The sequence below is a fragment of the Netta rufina genome (assembly GCF_964035555.1).
Source record: "Netta rufina genome assembly, chromosome: Z".
Lineage (NCBI taxonomy): Eukaryota > Metazoa > Chordata > Aves > Anseriformes > Anatidae > Netta > Netta rufina.
This window is the reverse complement of record NC_140126.1, coordinates 77,422,221-77,442,915: the sequence shown is the minus strand read 5'-3', so window position 1 is coordinate 77,442,915 and position 20,695 is coordinate 77,422,221. Positions and strand designations below refer to the sequence as shown.

The 20,695-nt window shown below is 36.1% G+C and overlaps 1 protein-coding gene across 1 annotated transcript in view; it reads left to right on the top strand.

Annotated features, from left to right (window-relative positions):
- The window catches only part of MCTP1 (multiple C2 and transmembrane domain containing 1), a gene marked incomplete at both ends in the record, with an annotated part of 279,396 nt that overhangs the window by 168,413 nt on the left and 90,288 nt on the right, over nucleotides 1–20,695 (top strand). Inside the window, 5 exons of the mRNA XM_084304750.1 lie at nucleotides 10,368–10,470; nucleotides 12,664–12,766; nucleotides 13,184–13,285; nucleotides 13,628–13,702; nucleotides 15,506–15,625. Of these exons, the coding sequence (XP_084160876.1) occupies nucleotides 10,368–10,470; nucleotides 12,664–12,766; nucleotides 13,184–13,285; nucleotides 13,628–13,702; nucleotides 15,506–15,625 (503 nt within the window). The remainder of the gene's footprint in view (nucleotides 1–10,367; nucleotides 10,471–12,663; nucleotides 12,767–13,183; nucleotides 13,286–13,627; nucleotides 13,703–15,505; nucleotides 15,626–20,695) is intronic.

Sequence of the window (20,695 nt, the reverse complement as noted above, 5' to 3'; positions counted from 1 at the left end):
GGACTGAATGGATTTTTAAAATCCATAATATTCCATCATTAAACATAAGCATAGATGGAAAAAAGATTTCTGTAATCTTCTAAGTAGTCATCAGTCTTACTACACAGTTACAAAGATTTTTTTTCCTTTCAAAATGTGAAATTTTTCTTTTGTTACCATACATTCATTGAGAAGCATTGTAATACTGTATTAACTCTGTGTGAATAAAGAGCAATTGAGACTCCCGTTGAATGAACGAGTAAAAAGCACAAATTACTTTTTAATGAAACCCTCAATTCTCCTCCTTTCCAGAGAGAAAGCCCATAGTCTTGTTCAGCTGAATACTACTACAGTAGGTCACTTCAGTTAAGCCCCTAATAAACTGTTGATAGTTGAGGGTAGCTTTTTCTTCTGTGTTAATAGACGAGTGTTGGACGCTGCATTTCAAATCATTAAGGTTAATACTGATTTTTAAAAGAGAGAGAGGAGAAAAAAAAAATAGAAAGAAAAAGAAATTAAGGGTAAGGCCTCATTTTGCAACTCCCAGATACACACACATGCACTGAACAAGATGCCAGGGCAGACCGAAATTTCAGTGAAGCTGCAGGCAGGTGAGAAAATGGTCACTATCTATCTGAAAAGGGGGTGCTGTTTGAATGTGCCATAACTCGAAGAATATCTGAGAAAAACACGGAGTCAGACTCCTCTTCACTCTGCCCACTTTCATGGAAATGACTTGCCTGGGAAAGTGAGAGCCACAGAGGAGATGAGAGGTTCCTGATGGGTGCTTGAAACATTTCAGTGACTTCAGGGAGTGCTGAAACACATGGCACCTGGCAGAACCAGGGCCTTGAAGTGTGCTGGCTGGTTTATCAGGACATCTTCCCTGGTTAAGGTGTCTCTTGACATCAGTCACAGAGTCGTTCTGTTGGTAAAACAAAACTCTGGGGTTGTCACCAGTACAAAATCATGTTCTGCTGGAAATTTTGGTCACAGCAGCTATTCTTTCAAGTAAAATATTTATATTTTAATGTTGCATTTTATATTTTAATATTGCCTGATGTTTGCCAAACAAGCAAACATCTATAACAAATGAAATTGTATTATTGACAGCACAGTTTACATTTTCTTCTATTCAGCTAAAAGAACTTGTATTTTTCCCTCTCCCCCACTTTTTTGCTCTCTTTTGTTATCTCTGGAAGGCACACAGCCTTTCTCAAGGGTTTGGTTGCTTGCAGAGCACTGGAGTAGTTGCTTGTATGGTTATGATGAAGTCTTTTAAATGAGGAAATATTCTGATAATGCAGTAAAACATAAGGTATGATGGATTCATCATGTGAGTTGATCTCTGAAATTAATACACATTCTGTTTACCCAAGCCATGGGATGCTTGGACAGCAATAGACCTTTCCAAAGTGAAATAGTGTCAGTTAAAGCAATAAGTAAATTTCTGCTGCCAAGTTGTATGTAAGTAGGGTTGAGGGGAAGCCTGCTATTTTCACGGTGTTCGCCTCTCCTTTTTGGGGACATATCCTTCCATCCTTTTCCTGATAACCTGAAATAAAATGTAAAACTCTGCCTTGTTACTGACGAGAAGGAAGCATGGTGGGAAAAGATGTGCTACAGGTTTTATCAGCGTCAGCACAAGTCCCATTATTTTCAAGAATAATAGTTAGCAACTCAGATTCATTAGCAGAGCAAAATCTGAGCTCCTTGTGACAGTCTGCCTAGAAAACAGTTTGTTTTGCTGTCTTTGGGCTTTAATTAAGACGTGCTCCATTCTAGCCCCCTTGCCTGCTTCTCGCCCACCCCCACCCCACTTGCTGTGTCACAGACCGGCGATCAGACGCTTTCAGATGGTCCAGCCCATGACTTTGACCTTCTGCGCGGTCCGGCGTTCCCTGGGGAACCGTTCAGCTCATGAGGTCTGATTTCACACTTCCAGGATGCCTCGGCTCTCTTAACAATGACAGGGAGACAAAGCCCTTTAGAGCGGGCCGCATGGGGACTTGTTTAAATTGGAAACTAGAGAGGAGTCAAGGAACAAGGTTACAGGCTACAGAATAGTGCTTTTAATAAAGAGCTCACAGCTCTGGTTCAGCTCAAAGAGGGCTACCTCTGTACAATTAATTGAGACATTTATCTGGAGCATCTTAGGCCTCTACTTTCTCACAGAATTATGTGATAAATATCAGCTAAGAGGCAAATGAGATGTGCATGAAATGAATTTTTAACACTTTGATTACTGTGTCTCCAGTCTTCATTAGAAGTTAATTTATTTGTATTTCTGACCTCATTATTAATCAATTTTCTGCATTTTGGGGGGACTACTGAGGTTTCAGAACCTGGTATTTGAGATGGATTATATCAAAGAGCTTGGTGATATTTAGGTTTAGAGCCAAAAGCATTTCAGGTTTTGGTTTTTCCTCCTTTGAAGACCAGCAACTAAGCATAGAAAATGAGAGAGTTTTTTTTTTTTCTTTTTTTTTTTTTTCTTTAAGTTTTATGTATGACATTCAGCCTTTCTTTTAAGAAAATTCCATGTTGAAATTTTGATTAAAATATTTGAAAGTAGAATGAAGAAACCAAGGTGGCTACATGTGCAGAATGTAAATGAGTTTTCTAAAATCTGTTCTACTAAGATGTCTTAATACCTTTTGTGCAAAAATATTCTTTGAAATTGTTTCTTAAATGCTAGCAAATGTCAGAAATGTCAGAATGATGTATACAAATGTTAAATTCAAAAAGGCGAGGAAGTCTGTACGTGTAAAATTGAAGGAATAAATTCAAAGGCCCTTCGGAATTATGTTTTTTGCTCTGTCAATTTGCTCTGTCAATTAGTGCAACCCGACTTCAATATGCACTTGAATTATCTTCACAAAGTAATGAAATCTATGGACATTACTGCCTGGTAGATAAAATCTCGCCTAATCTTCTCCATATGTTTTGCCTGAAGACATCAGTCCAATATCATGTACTGCAAAACTCCTTTTTCTTTCCTGATTAAAGTAGCAGTTTTAGGTTACTAATGGCAAACTCAGATTTTAAAAGGCATTTTCGATTAACCATAACATTTAGAATTAAAAATCCAATGAAATTAATTGTGATTATTACCACGTTTTTCTGTAAATATTCTGTGGAAATGAGTTGAGCAAGGTTTTGCCACTGCACTGAATGCCTTGAACATTCATGGAATCAGCCCATTGCAACACTGCTGAAGAGGACTTATCATTTCCATTTTAAAGATGGAAAGCTAAGAAAGGTTAACGGACTCAGCTAAGGCCCACAGAGCAAGTCCTTGTCAAAGTTGGCATTTGGCTTGGGTCCTGTGCTTAATCCATTAGATAAGGCAGCTTCTCATGCTATTGAGCCATTCCTTCTCCTGGCCAAAGGTCAGACTGACTGCTCTGTTGCAGGCAGCTGGCTGGCAGGGAGTTTGGAACAACATTAGTGACATTAGCGTCTGCATGAGTGGCACTGCCCCCCAGAGTCATGAACTGGCTGTCTTGTCTTCCCAAAAAATAAAGGCATTTTTTGGCTGTGGGGACTTAGGTCTGTAATGGACAGGCATGGCCAGCATTAGGGGAGAACCATAATAACCTATGAAATATTCAAACAATATTTCAGCTTTTATAACCAAGTTAAACTTGGATGAATTTTATGAAATTGTGTCTTATGAACTTGACTTTTAGAAGCAGAAATTGAATTGAAATCTACTATTGAATCTTGAAACTACCCAAAATGTCTCTAGTAGTCTTTCTGATTCTAGGTCAGTTTTGATACTGTAGTTTGAAAATACAAAAAAACATATAATGTTTAGTCTGGAATGTGGTCTACTTACAATCTAGCAAACACTGAAGTTGGATTTCTATCAGTTTATATAATTTTATGGACTGGCTAGTAACAAGTAAGTGTTAGAGTCCAATCTACATTTAACCTCCCATATGTTTTTCCTTTCCTTTCCTTTCCTTTCCTTTCCTTTCCTTTCCTTTCCTTTCCTTTCCTTTCCTTTCCTTTCCTTTCCTTTCCTTTCCGTTCCGTTCCGTTCCGTTCCGTTCCGTTCCGTTCCGTTCCTTTCCTCTCCACTCCGTTCCTTTCCTTTCCTCTCCTTTCCTTTCCGTTCCTTTCCTCTCCGTTCCTTTCCATTCCTTTCCTTTCCTTTCCGCTCCGTTCCTTTCCTTTCCTTTCTGCTCCTTTCCTTTCCGCTCCGTTCCTCCCCTCCCCTCCCTTTTCACAAAAAATAAAATTAGGAATTTTTTTCTGGATGTATACTGAATCAATGCATGCTTTTTATAGCCACAGTAGAAACATCTCCACAGGATTCACAGGGATTTAACCCCATGCTATCTGAAGTCCCTTGGGAGTTAATCTTTATGAAGTGCAGTAAGTTTTCCAGGGGACAGGTAGGTCTGCCATATACTTCATGGCTTGAGCCTACTCTGGAAACCAATTGAATCAGTGATAGCTGCTTGTAAGACTCAATGGCAGGAAAGAAAAAGTCATTGTGTGATGGCTGATGGTCTGGTTTTTTATTTTCTTTCCTACAAGCTGATTTCTCAAAGACTGAAAACAGAAAAGCATGATGTTAGTAACTATGCACAGGTGGTTTTTTTCCTGTCTAAAGGAGGTAATTATCTTACTGCATAAAATATGGATGTTGCCATATGTTTGATTACTTAAGTCTCCCTTTTTACAATATCACCTATAAAAAATAACATAGAGCTGGCATGCAGTTTTCTGGAGACAAATGCTTACATTTAATAGAGTTCTATAATGAAAGAACATCAGAGTTGAAGTTGTACAAAACATGGAAGGAAAGAAATGTAAATTTAAGGTCTGATAGCTTTTTATCAGGGAAAAGTGTTTGTGTATAAGTGGAGCCAGAAAGTGAGCACAGTAGTACAATGATGTTGAACTGAAGTCCCTGTTTGGAAGAATTACTGGGAAGATTTTTGCTGGGAAGACAGTCTACAAAGAATAAAAACAAACAAACAAACAAACAAACAAAAAAACATTGGACAACTTTGCTCCTCGGAGACTATTGAAGGGCATATCTGTTTAACTTGCCCACAAATACAGATTATATTGTATTGCAATTTGACAGCTCTAACATTCAGGTAAAGTTCATAGTTATATATATATAAAAGATACTAGCATCTGAATTGGTTGCATCATTCTATCTGTTGTTAAGGAAGTAGTACTTCGGGAGCTGAATTTGGGGTGAAGTCCATGCTGTTGTCTTAGCAGAATTTGTTGCCCCTACACGTGACATCCTGGACAGACTGTGGCTGACCTCAAGCATGGAAGATGATCTGCAGTGGCACATGGCTCTGAGATGGGTGCACCACATAGATTTCTGTCAGACCTAGGACATCAGTGCTTAAGTGTCCACAAGTTACCTGGCATCTTTCATGCTTGCTGATGAGTTCCAGCGAAACAAGTGAGCTGATCTAGGAATGTGGATATCCAGTGGTCTGTGAGTGGGTGAAATGGACATTTCCCCAACTTTCCTAGATGCAGAACACAACAGATCTGTTAGGTAATGCGGTGCTAGCCACTTGAGAAAAAAATAAATTAAAAAAAAAAAAAAAAAAAAGATAAAATAATTTAGAGGTTAAGGTTTTGTTGTTTCAATTTTCTAAATATTTTGAGAACCAATTCAAAATTGTCAAATTGTCACTATTTAAGTCTTTTTTTTTGGTGAAAAAGAGCACTGTATGTATTTGCAGGAGCAGAAGTCTTGTTCCAGTCACCAGCATTCTGAACTCCACGTAATGAATCTGAGCTCCAAACTTACAAAGACTTTCTAGACCATGTAGGACTAAAAGTACTGAAGCAAGTAACAACTAAGATCTCTTTAGTCCCAGATTGACGTCTCTTGCAGCTTAAGCATTTGGGCTTTTGATGGTGATGAGTTTTCAGTTCATCTAGAGGCATGTGGTAGTTCTGAGAGACCAGGTGAGAGGTAAAAGACATATGTTTTAAATAATGCATTTATAGTGTGCCACATGAGGAATGCAATGCTGATTGAAGTAAAATACTTTGCGTAGATCTAAGCGAAGCAATCTCAGATTGCATTCCAGTCTTGCTGACTGTCTAAACATTACATGCAATATAGCATAACACAAACAAGGATATCTGTCAAAGTAGATGCAATCTGTGTTTTAATGAATAAAGCGGGAGACTGCAGAAGATAAGGAGTTCTTTATTTTTTTTAAGCAAGAGCTTGCATTGTGAAGTAGAATATCTCCAAGGTGTAATTCTCAGATAGTATGGGTCTGTAATGACTAAAGAGGGGAAAAGGGTGAGAAAGATCCATCAAAAGAGAAACTGATTTCTCTTCCAGACTACCATGAGTATTATTTAAATTAGCACTTTATTTCCATCATTTTAGGAGCCCTTAGGACTTTACAAGTAGAGTCCAAAAAGCATGAAACATTACAGCAAGAAAGTGGATTAATGAGATTTGTTTGACTTCTTATTGAGGTTTACTGCAGGTTTGATTTCAGTTACTGAGAAGGTGTACTTCATTGGTTTTATTACCTACTTGTCTTACGAATTCCTTCAAACAGTGCCAAGCATAATAGTGATTAGTCCCACTGAAGTCATGGGATTACTCAAAATCATAAGTGCTGGTTTCAGTAGAGCTGGGAGCATGCTTTTAACGTGTGAATGCCTTAAGTAGAGGTGATGGTCTTGCACAGCACGGAGCACACACGTTTAGGGCTATATTTGGATGCAGTTTGTGGATGTCATCCTGATCGATAAACTTAAGTACCTCTAAAGTACTCAAATCAGAAGCTGGAGGCCTTCAAAAGGCACAGAGCAGGCTCAGTAAACGCACAGGTTTGGGTAAAATTTCTTAACATATGACAGGTTATGACAGTCGTGATTCAGTTTGTAGTGAAAAGCATACATGGGATGATGATATAATTTAGACTGATGTAATTGAGTTTAGGCAGCACAAGTCTAGCTGAAAGTTTTAAAGTGTACTTTTAGGACTGCTAGATGGATATCAAATTTCTGAACACACATGACTCTTTAATACTAAAATGAAAAAAAAAACATTTATTTATTTTATTATTATTTTTTTTTTCCTTAAATTGCCACTTGCATTAACTAGACAGAATTTGTCTGAGGTTGGCTTGGTTAGAGCATGTGTTGTACTTAAGGTAATGGTTTCAAAAAGTACAGTGATGAATATATGTTGTAAATTCTTGGATTTCCTTAGTCCTAGAGACTAAGGAGACATAAGATGCAGTCTTTTATATTTTAATGTTCTTTTAAGACTTTCATTAGGAATGTTCCCATTACTTTAAACACTTGCAATGCAGGAACACTTGCCATGGCTGTCAGTGAGAGGTAAGATTGTAGTTGTTCTTTCTAATAATGAAAACTTGAAAGATGACAGATGGATGTGAGTTTCACCAAGTACTTGTACATTTCTCTGGCTTTGTCTTTCTGGATCATGTTCACTTATTTGGGTTGGTATCCAAATAACATTTGCACGTACCATATGTTTAGCATGTCAGCTAAGAGTGTTCTTTCAGATACCCCGCTTAGTTATGAGTGTTTTAACATACGGAAGGAGTGCCCATAGGCAATGGTGAAGGGCCTTGCAGATGGGAACTTCATAGCCTCCTCATATGGTAAAAGCAGTGTGCCTTTGTAAGGATATTCATTGCAAGGAAACTTCTATGTGGTAACCAATGTATTTGGGCCTTCCTTTGTACCATTTCATAATATTTCCTTTTGTCGATGTCTCAAACTCTTCAACTTATTTCAGGGGGTAGGGGAGAGATTTGAAAAGCTGAGCATGAGAGGGATTCTTTTATTTCTGAGAACCATTTGACTTTGGTTTGATTGAGCACCTCTGTGATGAATGATGCATAGTATATAGTGTTCTTAAATGGATTTATATTCATATAAATGTATAAAGAGAGTCATTGAAAAAGTGTGTGTCAATAGATGCAGGAAATAAATTAATCTATTAAATGCTTCCCCCTTTTTTTTACAGACAGGACCTCTAGACTGTCTAGTACATTTTTACTATATCTGTATACAATTAAGAAGCACACGTCACATTTCCCTGTCATATGCAAATATGATTGATGATGCTGTAAAAAAAGGAGATAAAATAACACCTAGCTCACCTTTTGTGTCCGTTCTGCCTTGTTACTCTAACTATCTTGTGGTTTATGATTATTTTTTTTTTTTTTTTTTACAAATACTGAAATCTAGAGAAGGTAAATGAATATAATTTTTTGAAGTTACCTACAACTATTTAGGCTTGTTATGAAGCAGGAAAACATCAGGATGCATGATATATTCATCTCTAATGACTAATGAGTTAGTCCTTTTTCACATTTAATTGGAAAGATTCAGTGATAGAGAATGACACAGAGATACAGAGTTTTCTAGAGAAGGTAAACGTCTATTCTAACTGTAATTTACAATGCATTAAAAACAATTATTCTTTATCATTAAAGTTAATAATATGCACATTAACCTCTGATGTAGTCTGAATCAATATTGCAGTTTGGAAGATCTGACCCCTGGACAGCTTTGTCTAAATATTGATTTCATTGTCATTTGTATAAGGTATGAAACAAATTACATGCCTCCCTAATATCATTAATGTAGACCCATTGAACTACTCAATTTATGTCTCCTTATAATGCATGACATAGCATGACGGAATTATTGAAGATGCTGTGAAATGCAATTGCATAGTGTGCTAAATTTGATTGTGGATGGCCAAAACCAACACTCCATAACTTTTAAAAACTTTGCTATCCGAAGAAAGTCCAGAGACATGAATGCTCTACTCTCTAGTGTGCAGTTCAGTTATTAATTTCTGACAAAGTTTCCTAGGGTTCTGGAAGTAGCAATTTGTCTTCCACCTTTGTACTAACGTATTTGTAGCCTTAAATGAAAATAATGCGTGCCCTTGTGTGCTGTGCCAAAGGCAAAGGTAAGCAGGCACAGAAGTCAGCTAGGCTAGAACAAAAGAAAATTGACATTGTACAATATTTAAATTTGCTTTTAGCATACATGGTTGTCTATGAGTTTCATTTTGCTAATTGATAGGACAGCAAAATGATGAGCATTGGATTGTTCTTTTCAGTTACTGGATAAAAACAAAATAATCAGGAGGGATCTCTCTGTCTGGCTACCACTATCATAATTTAAATATTATCATTCCCTCTTTTTTTTTTTTTTCCCCTTTTCTTTTTTTTTTTTTTCTTTTTCCTCTTTCTTTCTTTCTTCTTCCCTCTTTGGGAAGGTCCCTTTTTACATGGCTAAACAAATGCTAAACATGAGACTCAGATGTCTAATTTACTTCTTCTTTCCAAATACAAATCCTGGCTTTGTGGATATCTATGAAAAAGCTTAGTGTAACTTCTACGTCATCCCACTAAACTTCTAGCCTGGGTGATTTTTTTTCCTGTCTCTTTGGTTGGTAGCTGATCACAGCTCACCTTTACTCGTAAGCTGCCATACAGTTAGGGGCACACACACATCCTTTTTTTATGCATTCCTTCTCTTTAGATTAAAAGAAGAAAACAAACAATCAAAAAAATGCCTATATCAGTCAACCCTACCATTTCCATTATCTACATATTACACTTTCAAAGCATCATCTTCATACTTTTATCTGTGGTGGCTTTCACGCTGAGGGACCTTCTTGTAAATATGTGCAGAGCTACTTCATTGTGCATTAATGTATACAAAAAGCTTAACCACATTTGAACTTCTGCTGTGCTGAGACTGCAGCCCATCATTCCAGCTGATATTTTCTTATTGTTTAATTGTACTTGTCCATTTTCTCTCTTTTGTTAGGCTTTTATCTGAAACTGTCTTTAAGTCTTTTTGATTTGGGGGAAAGGATTTGTGCAGCATGAAACATGTAGAGCATAGTAATCTTTGGATAAGTATCATGGGTGCTATGTTATTACAAATAATATGGAGTAATACTTTTCCAACATATGAAAATGCTCTAATAATGTTATCATTACAGTCAACATAGGTTTGGAACAATTAAAGTAAAGTTCTCTTAGCCGTCTCAGAAGGGTGCTTGGCACCTTTTAGGAACATGCTGGTTTTGATGAGAAAAAAAACTATATGGCAATTTGTGTTTTCATTTTTTTTTCTCCTCTCCTTTTGCCTTCACACACACACACACACAAATGTTATTTTACTGAAGAATCTTAATAGATTACAAGGATGATCAGTCTGTTATCATGATCTTGAATAAAATGCAGACTACAGGACATAGCTGAATTGATTCTTTATTGACTTAAAATTTAGAAAAAAATTTGATTTAGAAGTTGCTCATGGTGTATTTTCTCAGTTCATGAAATTTGTTCCAAATTCTCTCTTCATAGGTAAAAGTGACCCATTTTGTGTAGTTGAACTGAATAATGACAGACTGCTGACACATACCATCTACAAGAACCTCAATCCAGAATGGAACAAAATCTTCACATTGTAGGTGTTTTGGTTTTGTGAGTGTTTCATGGTGGTTCTTTTGTTTTGTGTTGTTTTGTTTGTTTATTTGAAGGGAATGTAAGTGTAAATCAAAGGTACCTACCTCAAATTCCAGTGAAAGTAACCAGTAACCAACTGCCATTTCTAAACCAAACAGCTGCACGCTTTTCTGAGGGTTAAAAACATGAAAAATAAAGTAGAGAAAAGGCAACATTTACTATTCACAAGGTAAGAAAGTAAGTTTGTTTTTTGTAAACCAGAATTGAAAAATGCTGAGCATTCCAGACTTCTGCTATCTTCAGTGGAGTTTCAAGAGCTTTCTGCTCTGGTTTTGGCCCTGAAGTTTGGACGGAAAAAAGATACTATGACCTTCAGTAAAATGTGGTTGTTACCCTTAATGAACACTCAAAAACTATATAAAGGAATGAATTTTAAATGCGTTCATGCTTTTCTTTGGTCTTTTCTTATGGTCTTTGAATTTTCCATTTGTTATTTCTATTTGCCAACTGCACTTCTCATAATATAATGTCATAATAGTCAAATGTTGCTATTGGGCAAAATGTGGTCTTAAGTGCTTAGTTTATTGGAAAGTGATGCAGTTTTTTGTGTGTTTTTTTGTTTGTTTGTTTGTTTGTTTTTTGTTTGTTTGTTTTTGTGTGTGTGTGTGTGTGTTTTTCTTTCAATCCCTGTTTAATTTTGAACACAGTAAAATGTTCTGACAAAGTAGAAAAATGTCTTGCCCAAACAAAATGTTCATATTATTTGTCTTGCTCTGTTGCCTTTTTTTTTTTCTTTCTGCCTGTTGCAATGTAACATCAGTGCGTAGAAAACTGATCAGCTGCAGGTTTCTCTGCTACTAATCGGCTAACAATCCACTGCAAAAATAATAGAGTTTTTTTTGTACAATTTGTGTACACTTATCTCACTTTAGCATAAGTGAAAATGATGTTATGCCATTGATCTTAAATCACAGTCTATGATGAAGATTTTAATCTTTTTTTTTTTTCCTCTGAGTCTGTCACTCATATACTTGGCATCCATAGCTTTCCTTACCCTGCAGCAGTTGGCTCTCAGGAATGAACTCTGAACAAAAGAAAAACTCTCACAATAGTTGTACTTCCCATTAGCTTATTAACATCGTTCTCATTTGTGTATCTGTACAAACATGCTAAATTCTTCATTAATTTATTTTTATTTATTTATTAATAGAAATGATAACTAATCAACCTCCATTGCTCAACAGTGTTCTCTGCATAAGGAGTTGCCTGCTTTTATACAGGACAAAAGACTAATCAGGAATCAAATAGAACAACTCAAAAGACCTTCAAGGGAAGTTTTCCCCTCTCTTACACACATATCTGCATAGACTATTTTGCTTGTCCTCAAACGTGTTATTTAATTTTGGACTAGCAATGCAGTTTCCTCTGGAGGCACATATTTTAGTGAAGTTGAAGTGCTTTGCTTGAATTCGTATTTCCTGGATCAGCTGTTTGATCAAAGATGAGTTCTCTCAAACAATTTTGGTATTTTCTCTCTGCATAAGGAATGTGATTTTTTTTCACTTGAGAGTTTACAATGTACAGCGACATTTGTTGTCCACGGTGGTGGAGTGTTTAATAGCTTGCAGGCAAAAAACAGAACTAGCTGAAAAACACGTCATTTCTTATTTCTTGTTCCTAATTTGTTGTAATGACTGCTGAGTGTTTGTAATTAAGCAAGGATTTTAGAATTAAAGAGCTCATTCTCTTTACAAGGATGCCTCATGTAGCTGATGATTGTTTTCATTTACAAGCCTGCAGACAGCACAGTGTTTGCAGTAGGATTTGCTGCAGGGGTAGCAGTGTTCGGGGTGGCTGTGAGGCTCTCAGCCTGCTGCTTGCCGCGGTAAATCCCCAGTGCACCTCCACGCTGGCTCTCCTTGCAGCTCATGCAGCACATACGCCAGGTAGGAAATTTAAAGCAACATCCTTCAGAAAACTTCTGCTGGCAAAGCCTTGCAGAGCACAGTCGCTGCAGCTCCTGGAGAGTGCTGGGGTTACACAGAGGGAAGCCTAATTTTCTTGGATTTTGTTCTCTGCTGTGGCTTGGAAAACATACACCGGTTTCTGATTTTGCTAACCTCTTGAGCTTTTGTCCTTGGTAACTGCTGGTGTAGGTGACTTCTCTCCTCCGTGTGTGCTTTTCCTTCTGTAGCAATATTAAAGACATCCACTCAGTGCTTGAAGTGACAGTTTATGATGAGGACCGCGATCGGAGTGCTGACTTTCTAGGCAAAGTTGCGATACCACTGCTGTCTGTAAGTTTCATTCACCTGACACACCAGTCTGTATTTTTCCTGCTGAAGGGGGGAGAATGAAAAAAAAAAAAAAAAAAAAAAAAAAAAAAAAAAAAGAAGGAAAAAAAAAAAAAGAGGAAGAAGAAGGAAAAAAAAAAAAAAAAAAAAGATTTGCAGCTCTGTGTCTGTCATTTCTCAACCAAGGTCTGTAATAAGAACACTAAAATTTTAACATACTCCATTCACGGCCATGTTGAATCCCATGATAGTTAATTTTTCCTGACAGACTCGGTCCTGGTAATGAACAGGTACTTGTCAGACTTGCCACAGTTGTTTTGGGTTCTCTGTCAGTTTCAGCAGCTGGGGGTCAGGGGTCACCGGGGGGGGGTATTCAGCGGAGACCGCGAGACAGACGGCTGTCATGTCCTTTTCCTGCAGATTCAAAATGGTGAACAGAAAGCCTACGTCTTGAAAAACAAGCAGCTGACAGGGCCAACAAAGGGGGTCATCTATCTTGAAATAGATGTGATTTTTAATGCTGTAAGTCTTAACTTTGGCTTTTTTGTACTGCTAAAGAGTTCAGTTTCATGAAAGCTTTTGTTCACGATTTGTAGAGAATTTCTGTCATTCCTCATTTTCTCTAAACCTTGATGTATACCACAGAATACTCTTCTGCCAATGCCTGGCACACCCACTCTTTTTGTTGCTGCTGCTGCTATTGCTGCTAATGCACGAAGCAGCAGCCCCTGCCTCTGTGTACATCTGTGTGTCCTGGGCTTGGCAGCCGTGACTTTGAAACTTCGTAATTTTTGCAAATCGGAGCATGTGTTATTAGTAAGGAGCGAGTAAGCTTGAAATATTGACACACATTTTAATGTGTAGGTGAAAGCCAGCATACGAACCTTAATGCCCAAAGAACAGAAGTACATTGAAGAGGAAAACAGACTGTCTAAACAGGTAAAGAGTAAGGAAACACTAATCCTTTCCAAAAGCCTTAATATCGAGTGTGCACATCTAAATATCTGGTATCACACTGCTGAGGGTAAAGAATAACATTTTCATTACCTGTTTACAAAAAAAATATGATAGGTAGGAAGAGGCAGAAACAAAATACGTGGTTTTATTGTATCTCTTCTCTATAAACTGCAGCTTAATTTCCGTGAAATATGTGAATAAGAACACAGTTGAAACCATTAGGTTCCACACGTATCAGATTATAGCGCAGGTGCATGTAAACTAAGTCTTGCATAAATTTTTGCTGTTAACCTTGACCTGAAAGATCTCCATTTTTGTGCATGGTAGAGACTCTTTCAGCATCATGTAGCCAAATTTTGAACAACTTCATGGAGTAAGGTTTGAATCTCAGGTGGAAGCAAACTGAAACTCCTTATCACTTTTGAGAGCCATCTGGGTAGGAAATGTGTGGACTCTATTTCTTTTTTCTTTTTCCTTTTTTTTTTTTCATGATTATTTGCCACTGATAATTTTAATAGTAAACAAATCTTACTTTTTTCTGCACTTGAATTACTTTTGTTTCAGTTTTTCATGTTACATGAATTATGTATTTTATATGGGGAGAACAGAGCTTTTGACTGAATCATGGCAACAGGATTTTTTTGTTTGCAGTGAAAAGACAAAAGTCTTGAAACTGATTTTATTTTGTAGAAAACTTCTGGCTTGAGTATAATTTAAGTTATCTACTGGATGAATTGTGAATATGTTGTTAGATATATTTCATTAAAAAAAATATTCCTTTCTTTACTCTTGGGAGTAAAGAGATTACTAAACCTGCATTTTTCACTGTTATGCCAGCAAAGAAACAAGGCCTCTTATTCAAGATTAATTCTTCTCCCCTCTTTGATAACCAAAAATGGTATTGTGCTTTCTGCAGATGGCAAGAGGAGTAAACTTTAAATATCCACTTGGTGGTTTGTTTTTGCTTTTAGCTTTTGTGGAATATCCGACCACAATACCACATGTAGAAAATAAAATAAAATAAAAATGAATCTTTACATATGACTAATGCAATAGCATTTCAAACTATCCAGATGTTCTGGGAGAGAGCACCTCTTACCTACCCAGCACTTTATATGCCATTCAATGCAGGAATGATTCACTGGTTTGTTCTCTTCTTTTGGTCAGGTGTATTGCTGTTTTAGTGGATTTAAGGGTAATCTTCTGAATTAAACCTAGCCCTGTAATATTTCATTTTGATAGAGATGAAGTTAAAGTTACTTTGATAGACACTTAAATCACACATGGTGATCATGTGAAGTTGTTACGAAGGAGGAAAATTGGATATAAAGAATATATTTGATCTTACAGCAGTGATTTTGCATGATGTCAAGTTAGCATCCTACAGCATCTTCTTATTGAGGACAGAATTTTCTAAGTAACTAAGAAAGGGGAAAGCCTTGCCTGTTTAATAAAACTCTGATATCTTAATAACAAAATCATATCTGACATTTCTCAAGTGGCTTTTAAAAATAGATCTCCAGTTGTCATAAAGTTGTGCGAGTGAAGACAACAATTTGTATATAGTTTAGAATTAAATTCAGCAAATGATACGTTTAGATAAATTCTTTGTCTTCCAAGTCTCTCTAATTTTAAAACACTATTCTCTGTCTGTGAGATAGACCTTAAACTAGACCGTGCTATTTTTTCTCAATCTAACCAAATTAACAGTGAAATTATAAACATGAACCTCTTCTGATGCTTTTGAGGTTTTGAAATATTTTAATTCTTTCACCTTTTTACCAGCTGCTGTTGAGAAACTTCATCCGCATGAAACGTTGTGTCATGGTGCTCATAAATGCCGCCTACTACATTAACAGTTGCTTTGACTGGGATTCACCCCCAAGAAGTCTTGCTGCTTTTTTGGTATGATCTCTTTTATATTACCGTTAATCACCATTGTGTTATTTGTGTTTAAGAGATGATGCAATCTTGATGTAGGTTTTCCTGATTTTTTTCATTTAGAGTTTTATTTAAAACTATGAGGATATCACAAATCATTTTTATTCACATTTTTTTTTTAAATACAGAATTGTAAAATGTCACACAAACAGTATTTGTACATAATTGTACAAATAACAAGTATGTGATATGACACAATACAGTTGGTAAAGTATGGATGATACATACTGAGCTTCTTACATGTTACTTCTGTTAATTTTTGCTTGTTCCCCTCGTATAATGTTTATATTCTTATAATTTGCTTTTATTATTTAATAGAGGTGCTTTTACATATCACAAAGATGATATTGTTATTCTGTCTTCTATATACCGATATGCTACACCTGTAACTTCTGTAGAATTACAAACTCTGAACCCAAGTAGTTGCTTGATTGCTAAGAATTAGTATCCTTGGCTAGATTAAAAACAAACAAACAAACAAACAAAAAAAAACAACCAAACAAACAAAAAACTTTAACATCATTATTGCAAACAAACTACTACCTTTAAAACATCACGCTCTGTTTTTAGTTCATTTCATTTTATTTAAATAAAACTTGGTTTTGATTTAAATAAAACTAATATTTCTTCATAAACATTACCGTCATTAATATTAAACTTTGTGCTCATACTAAATTTGGACAATTCCAAGCTTCATCACAGATTGTGTTTCTCAGATGAATGTCTTTTGATTTTGATTTTCAAAACTGTATAAGCTACAAATGAGACCAGAGTTCCTGTTTGTTTGGTTTTTGCATATGGGAGTTGCACGAGGAGTTAAAATCTATGCATGGTTACACTTTCTGGAACATCCAGATTAATGAAATTGGCTGAAATACTGAAGTTAGGAACTTTTTCATCAGAGATGTGAACAGAGAATGTTTCTGATGTTGCTTTGATTAATTACAGTGAAAGTGTGGTGATATTGCTATGAGCTTAGGTGCCTGCAGCTTGGGTCTCTGCAACTTGGAGAAATCAAACTAGGCATTGGAGCAGCAATACAGGATACTTTGGAGTATACTTATCTTAGGATGACCAAAATTTCATTGGAAAATGCATTGCCTACATAAAACTCATATGCTTATGCTGCTATTACTGCTCCAGTTTGTGAATATTCATCAGTCCAAGACCATTTTTAAAATGCATTTGGAACACCTACCTGTAAAAGAGAAGGGAAATGGAATTACATGATGTTTATTGTGGCAAATTAAATTATTTCTTTCTCTTGGTGCACTGCTGTGACCATGGAAAAAGACATGTTGCTATTAAATCATGGTGGTTTCTGATCATAGAACACATTCAATGTGATAAGAGAGTAGCTGGGAATGCATAGGCACAGAATTTGAGTGGAGTGGGCTGTAGCGAGCGTACTTTATTATTGTAGTTATAGTGTTGCAGTAGAATTTTGTTATTGATTATATGTATATAAAAAGATATTTGTGTTGTTGTTGCTGTTTATTTAGTTTTCTTTTAGTATTTATTTCGCTGTAGAGGATACATTATTGTTATTTGCTGTAGAGGATACATTATTATATAGGGTCAGTACTGTGGCTTCATCAATGTGTTGCTGATCTGCATCCAGAAGTTTTATCTGTGCTTCTTAAGCTGATGTTATTCTGTCCAAAGATCACCTTATCCCTCTATTGGACAAAACATCCATAACATATTTTGATCAGCTAAGTTGTATCTACATGAACTTCTATCATGATTGTAAAGCTTGGATTTAGCTGGTTTCTGGAGTTTCAGAGGTATTATGGCTCCTTGAAAAATTGCGTATCTTTCATGGGAGTGGTTCACTTTCACGTGTAGTACTGAGTTGTGCTTGCACACAGGTTATGCTGCAATTCAATAGGTTTTATAAAAAAGCTATACTTGTATGTATCATTTTCATCTCTTCACTATTATATAAATCGTATCTTCTCTTGAAGTTGTCTCCCTGAGGTTAGAGAATGTCACAGTGAAATGTCAGTCCCAGAAAGGAGATGAGAAATAGGCCATTCTGTAGGTTTCCAGCTTTGTAGGCAGACTAATAAATAATGTACTAGAAGTAAACTTTTAAACTAACCATTTCTTCCTTCTTGTTGAATTTGAAGACATACATTGACAGATGATATCACAATAGAGGCTTACAGCCATTTCACATAAGTTAAATACATGAGCGTTGATTTTTCAGACCTCATATTGCCCCAAATTCTTAGAGTGACACTTACAGGCAACCTTTTCTCATACCTTACCCCATGGCTTTGCTTTCCAGGGGGACCCCTGCTACAAGACCACATAAGAAGAAATTCTGGTTGACTAGCTGTTTTCACAAATATAATGGGTTAGTTATAATGAGAGAGAAGTCCTGGAAAGCCAGACTGCTCTTGGAAAATGACAGAAAGCCTTGATTAATATGGTGACTCTATAATAAGCTACAGTTACCTGCTTTATGCTCTTTGCACTCTGAAGTGTTCACTGCAGTTTCTTTTAAAATCATTCTTCTTGGAGAGTCGCAATGTTAGCAGGAAACACTAAAGGTGCTGGTTATATATACTCCAGAACTTACATGTCTCAAACTTTTAAATTATTTGAGACGTTTTTAAAAAGGAAATGCTTTCTGAGAGCTTTATCGTGGTGCTCCTTATTCATCCTTTCTCAAAGTTATCTGAAAGTACCAGCTCAACAACTGGTGCTTCACAAACTGTACTTAGAAGCACAGAGACCTAGAAGCTAAATTTTCAACATTCTGGATTATGCATTTCCTGGGTTAAGCAGTTATTTTACCTGTTTCTGTTGTACTTCATAAGCTCTTTGCCTTCATTAGGGATTTTGCATGAATGACTTAAAGTTTCATCTTTTTTTTTCTTTTTTCCTTTCATGTGCCTCAGTAATCCACAGTAGAAGAATAATTGTGAATAATAATTGGATGTAATTTTTTAAAAACGTTGGTGCTGATCTTACTGTGACATGATATTAAGCTGTTTTGTGGGTTATATTCCAGTTGTTTTTTCACTTTTTTGTTGTTTTTTTGTTTTGTTTTGTTTTGTTTTGTTTTGTTTTGTTTTGTTTTGTTTTCCACCTATGCAAAGATATTTGCAAACAGCTCATGAAATATGGGTTGATCTGGCCATAGTGATGTGACTTCCAATTTGAACTACTGTGTTTTATATTCTTTCCTCCTTCTTTCTGTCCTGTTAAATAACGGAAGTGCATAGCAACAAAGTTAAGGTTTCAGTGCAAAGGAGCTTTTACTCTGTCACAAACATACCTGTTTTGTCTCCAAGATAATTAAAAATGTGTCACTTCTTAAGCACCTAAATACAGTATACAAGAACAGAATATGTGCAGAGGGCCTTTGCTGTAAATTCACCTGATTTGCTGGATTTAGTGCAGATTTCTAGATTAGTTGAGCAGTTAATTTTTGTATATTTTTTTATTCCTTAATTACTATAATTCAGGCAGAAGAACTGTATTAGAGTAATGCAAAAGTTGTTTTGTTTTGTTCTTTTTCCTCTCTGGAGTAATCTACTGTGGGCACTGAATTGTCTACTAAATTGGGCCTAATTTCCATCCATTTCTTGACCAGACATTTGTGTTCTTGCAGATGTCAGTGGGTGCAGTGTAGGGGGAAAAAGTGTACTTTTTTTTCTTTTTTTTTTTTTTTTTTCCCAGTACTGTCATTTCTCACCATAATGAGCACAAAAATAATTGGACAACTGAGCTATCAGTAAAAGGACACACTTCAACATGAGTCAATGAATTATTTTACGGGACAAACTTTAATCTTTAAATGTGATTGTAGATAATTTGTGCTACCATCTGTCCATTTGGAATTCTTTTAGCCTTTTCAGTCGTTATACAGTAAGTGCTGCTGTGTTTAACATTAACATTTGATATTTTACACATTTAATTTCTGTACTGCTGCGTGGTCCTTGGGGAGCTTCGCTCTAGTGCTACATGAGAGAGACAAAGTATTGATCAGTTAACATTTCAGCTACATTTATGTATGTCGCAAAATTAATGAAAATGCCAGACAAAAATGTCAGAGTGCACAAAAAGGTAGAATTTAAATTTGGTAGTTTAATGAAAAGTTTAAGATGTGCATTATCAAAAATGTCCCCTTGCCTTTAAAGTACAATTCATAACTGGGTAACTAAAAGGAACCACATATTTTACTTAGAGGAACATTGAACATGAAATATGAGGGAATATATAATCTTCGAAGTGTTTGGTATCCCAAAATGGCCTCAGTAAAGCACTTTAATTGCCTGCTTGAACATTTAACTGTTACTCATAAAATAAACTTGTTTCCTTTCTAATTTGGAAGCAGAGTATCCTCACCTGATCCCACACATACTTTTCAGTATGTCTTCAAATTAATGCTCTCTGTGAACATGCCCGTACATTCTTATTCCTCTGAATCTTTCAACACATGTGCATGCGTGCACACAGAAAATATTCTTTTTTAGGCTTTGAAATATTGATAAAATGGTGCACCCTGCATCCAAGCCATTTATCAGGTCTAACTCACCTTCTCTTTGTCTTCTAATGTTACACAACTCATGTGTGGAAATGACATAATAGTGTCCCTAGCCTTTGATTAAGTGTTAGCTCTCTTGCACACACACCGTTTAATTGCGGTGGTGTCATGCTAATTAACTGAAACTGTGATGGAAATAGAAGAAAAAAAAAGAGCTGGTCAGTGGCAGGAAATGAGACAGTAAAATAATTTTGTCTACTTGCTTAGCTTTTCCCTGTTGAAGAGGGAAATTCTCACTATGATACATTTCAGAAGCAGCTTTCACTAAATGCTAAAGGACAAAGATTATATTTTGGAGAAACTTGAGATGGTATCATCAGGAGGTGGGAATGCATTTCCGTTAATTATAAAATATTTTTCTTTTTTTTTCACACTGTAATTTTGGGATAAACAGAATTTAGGAGATATATTAAAGAACTCACAGATTTTTACCCTAGTCGATATCATTTTGGGGGATCTGACGTATAAACACC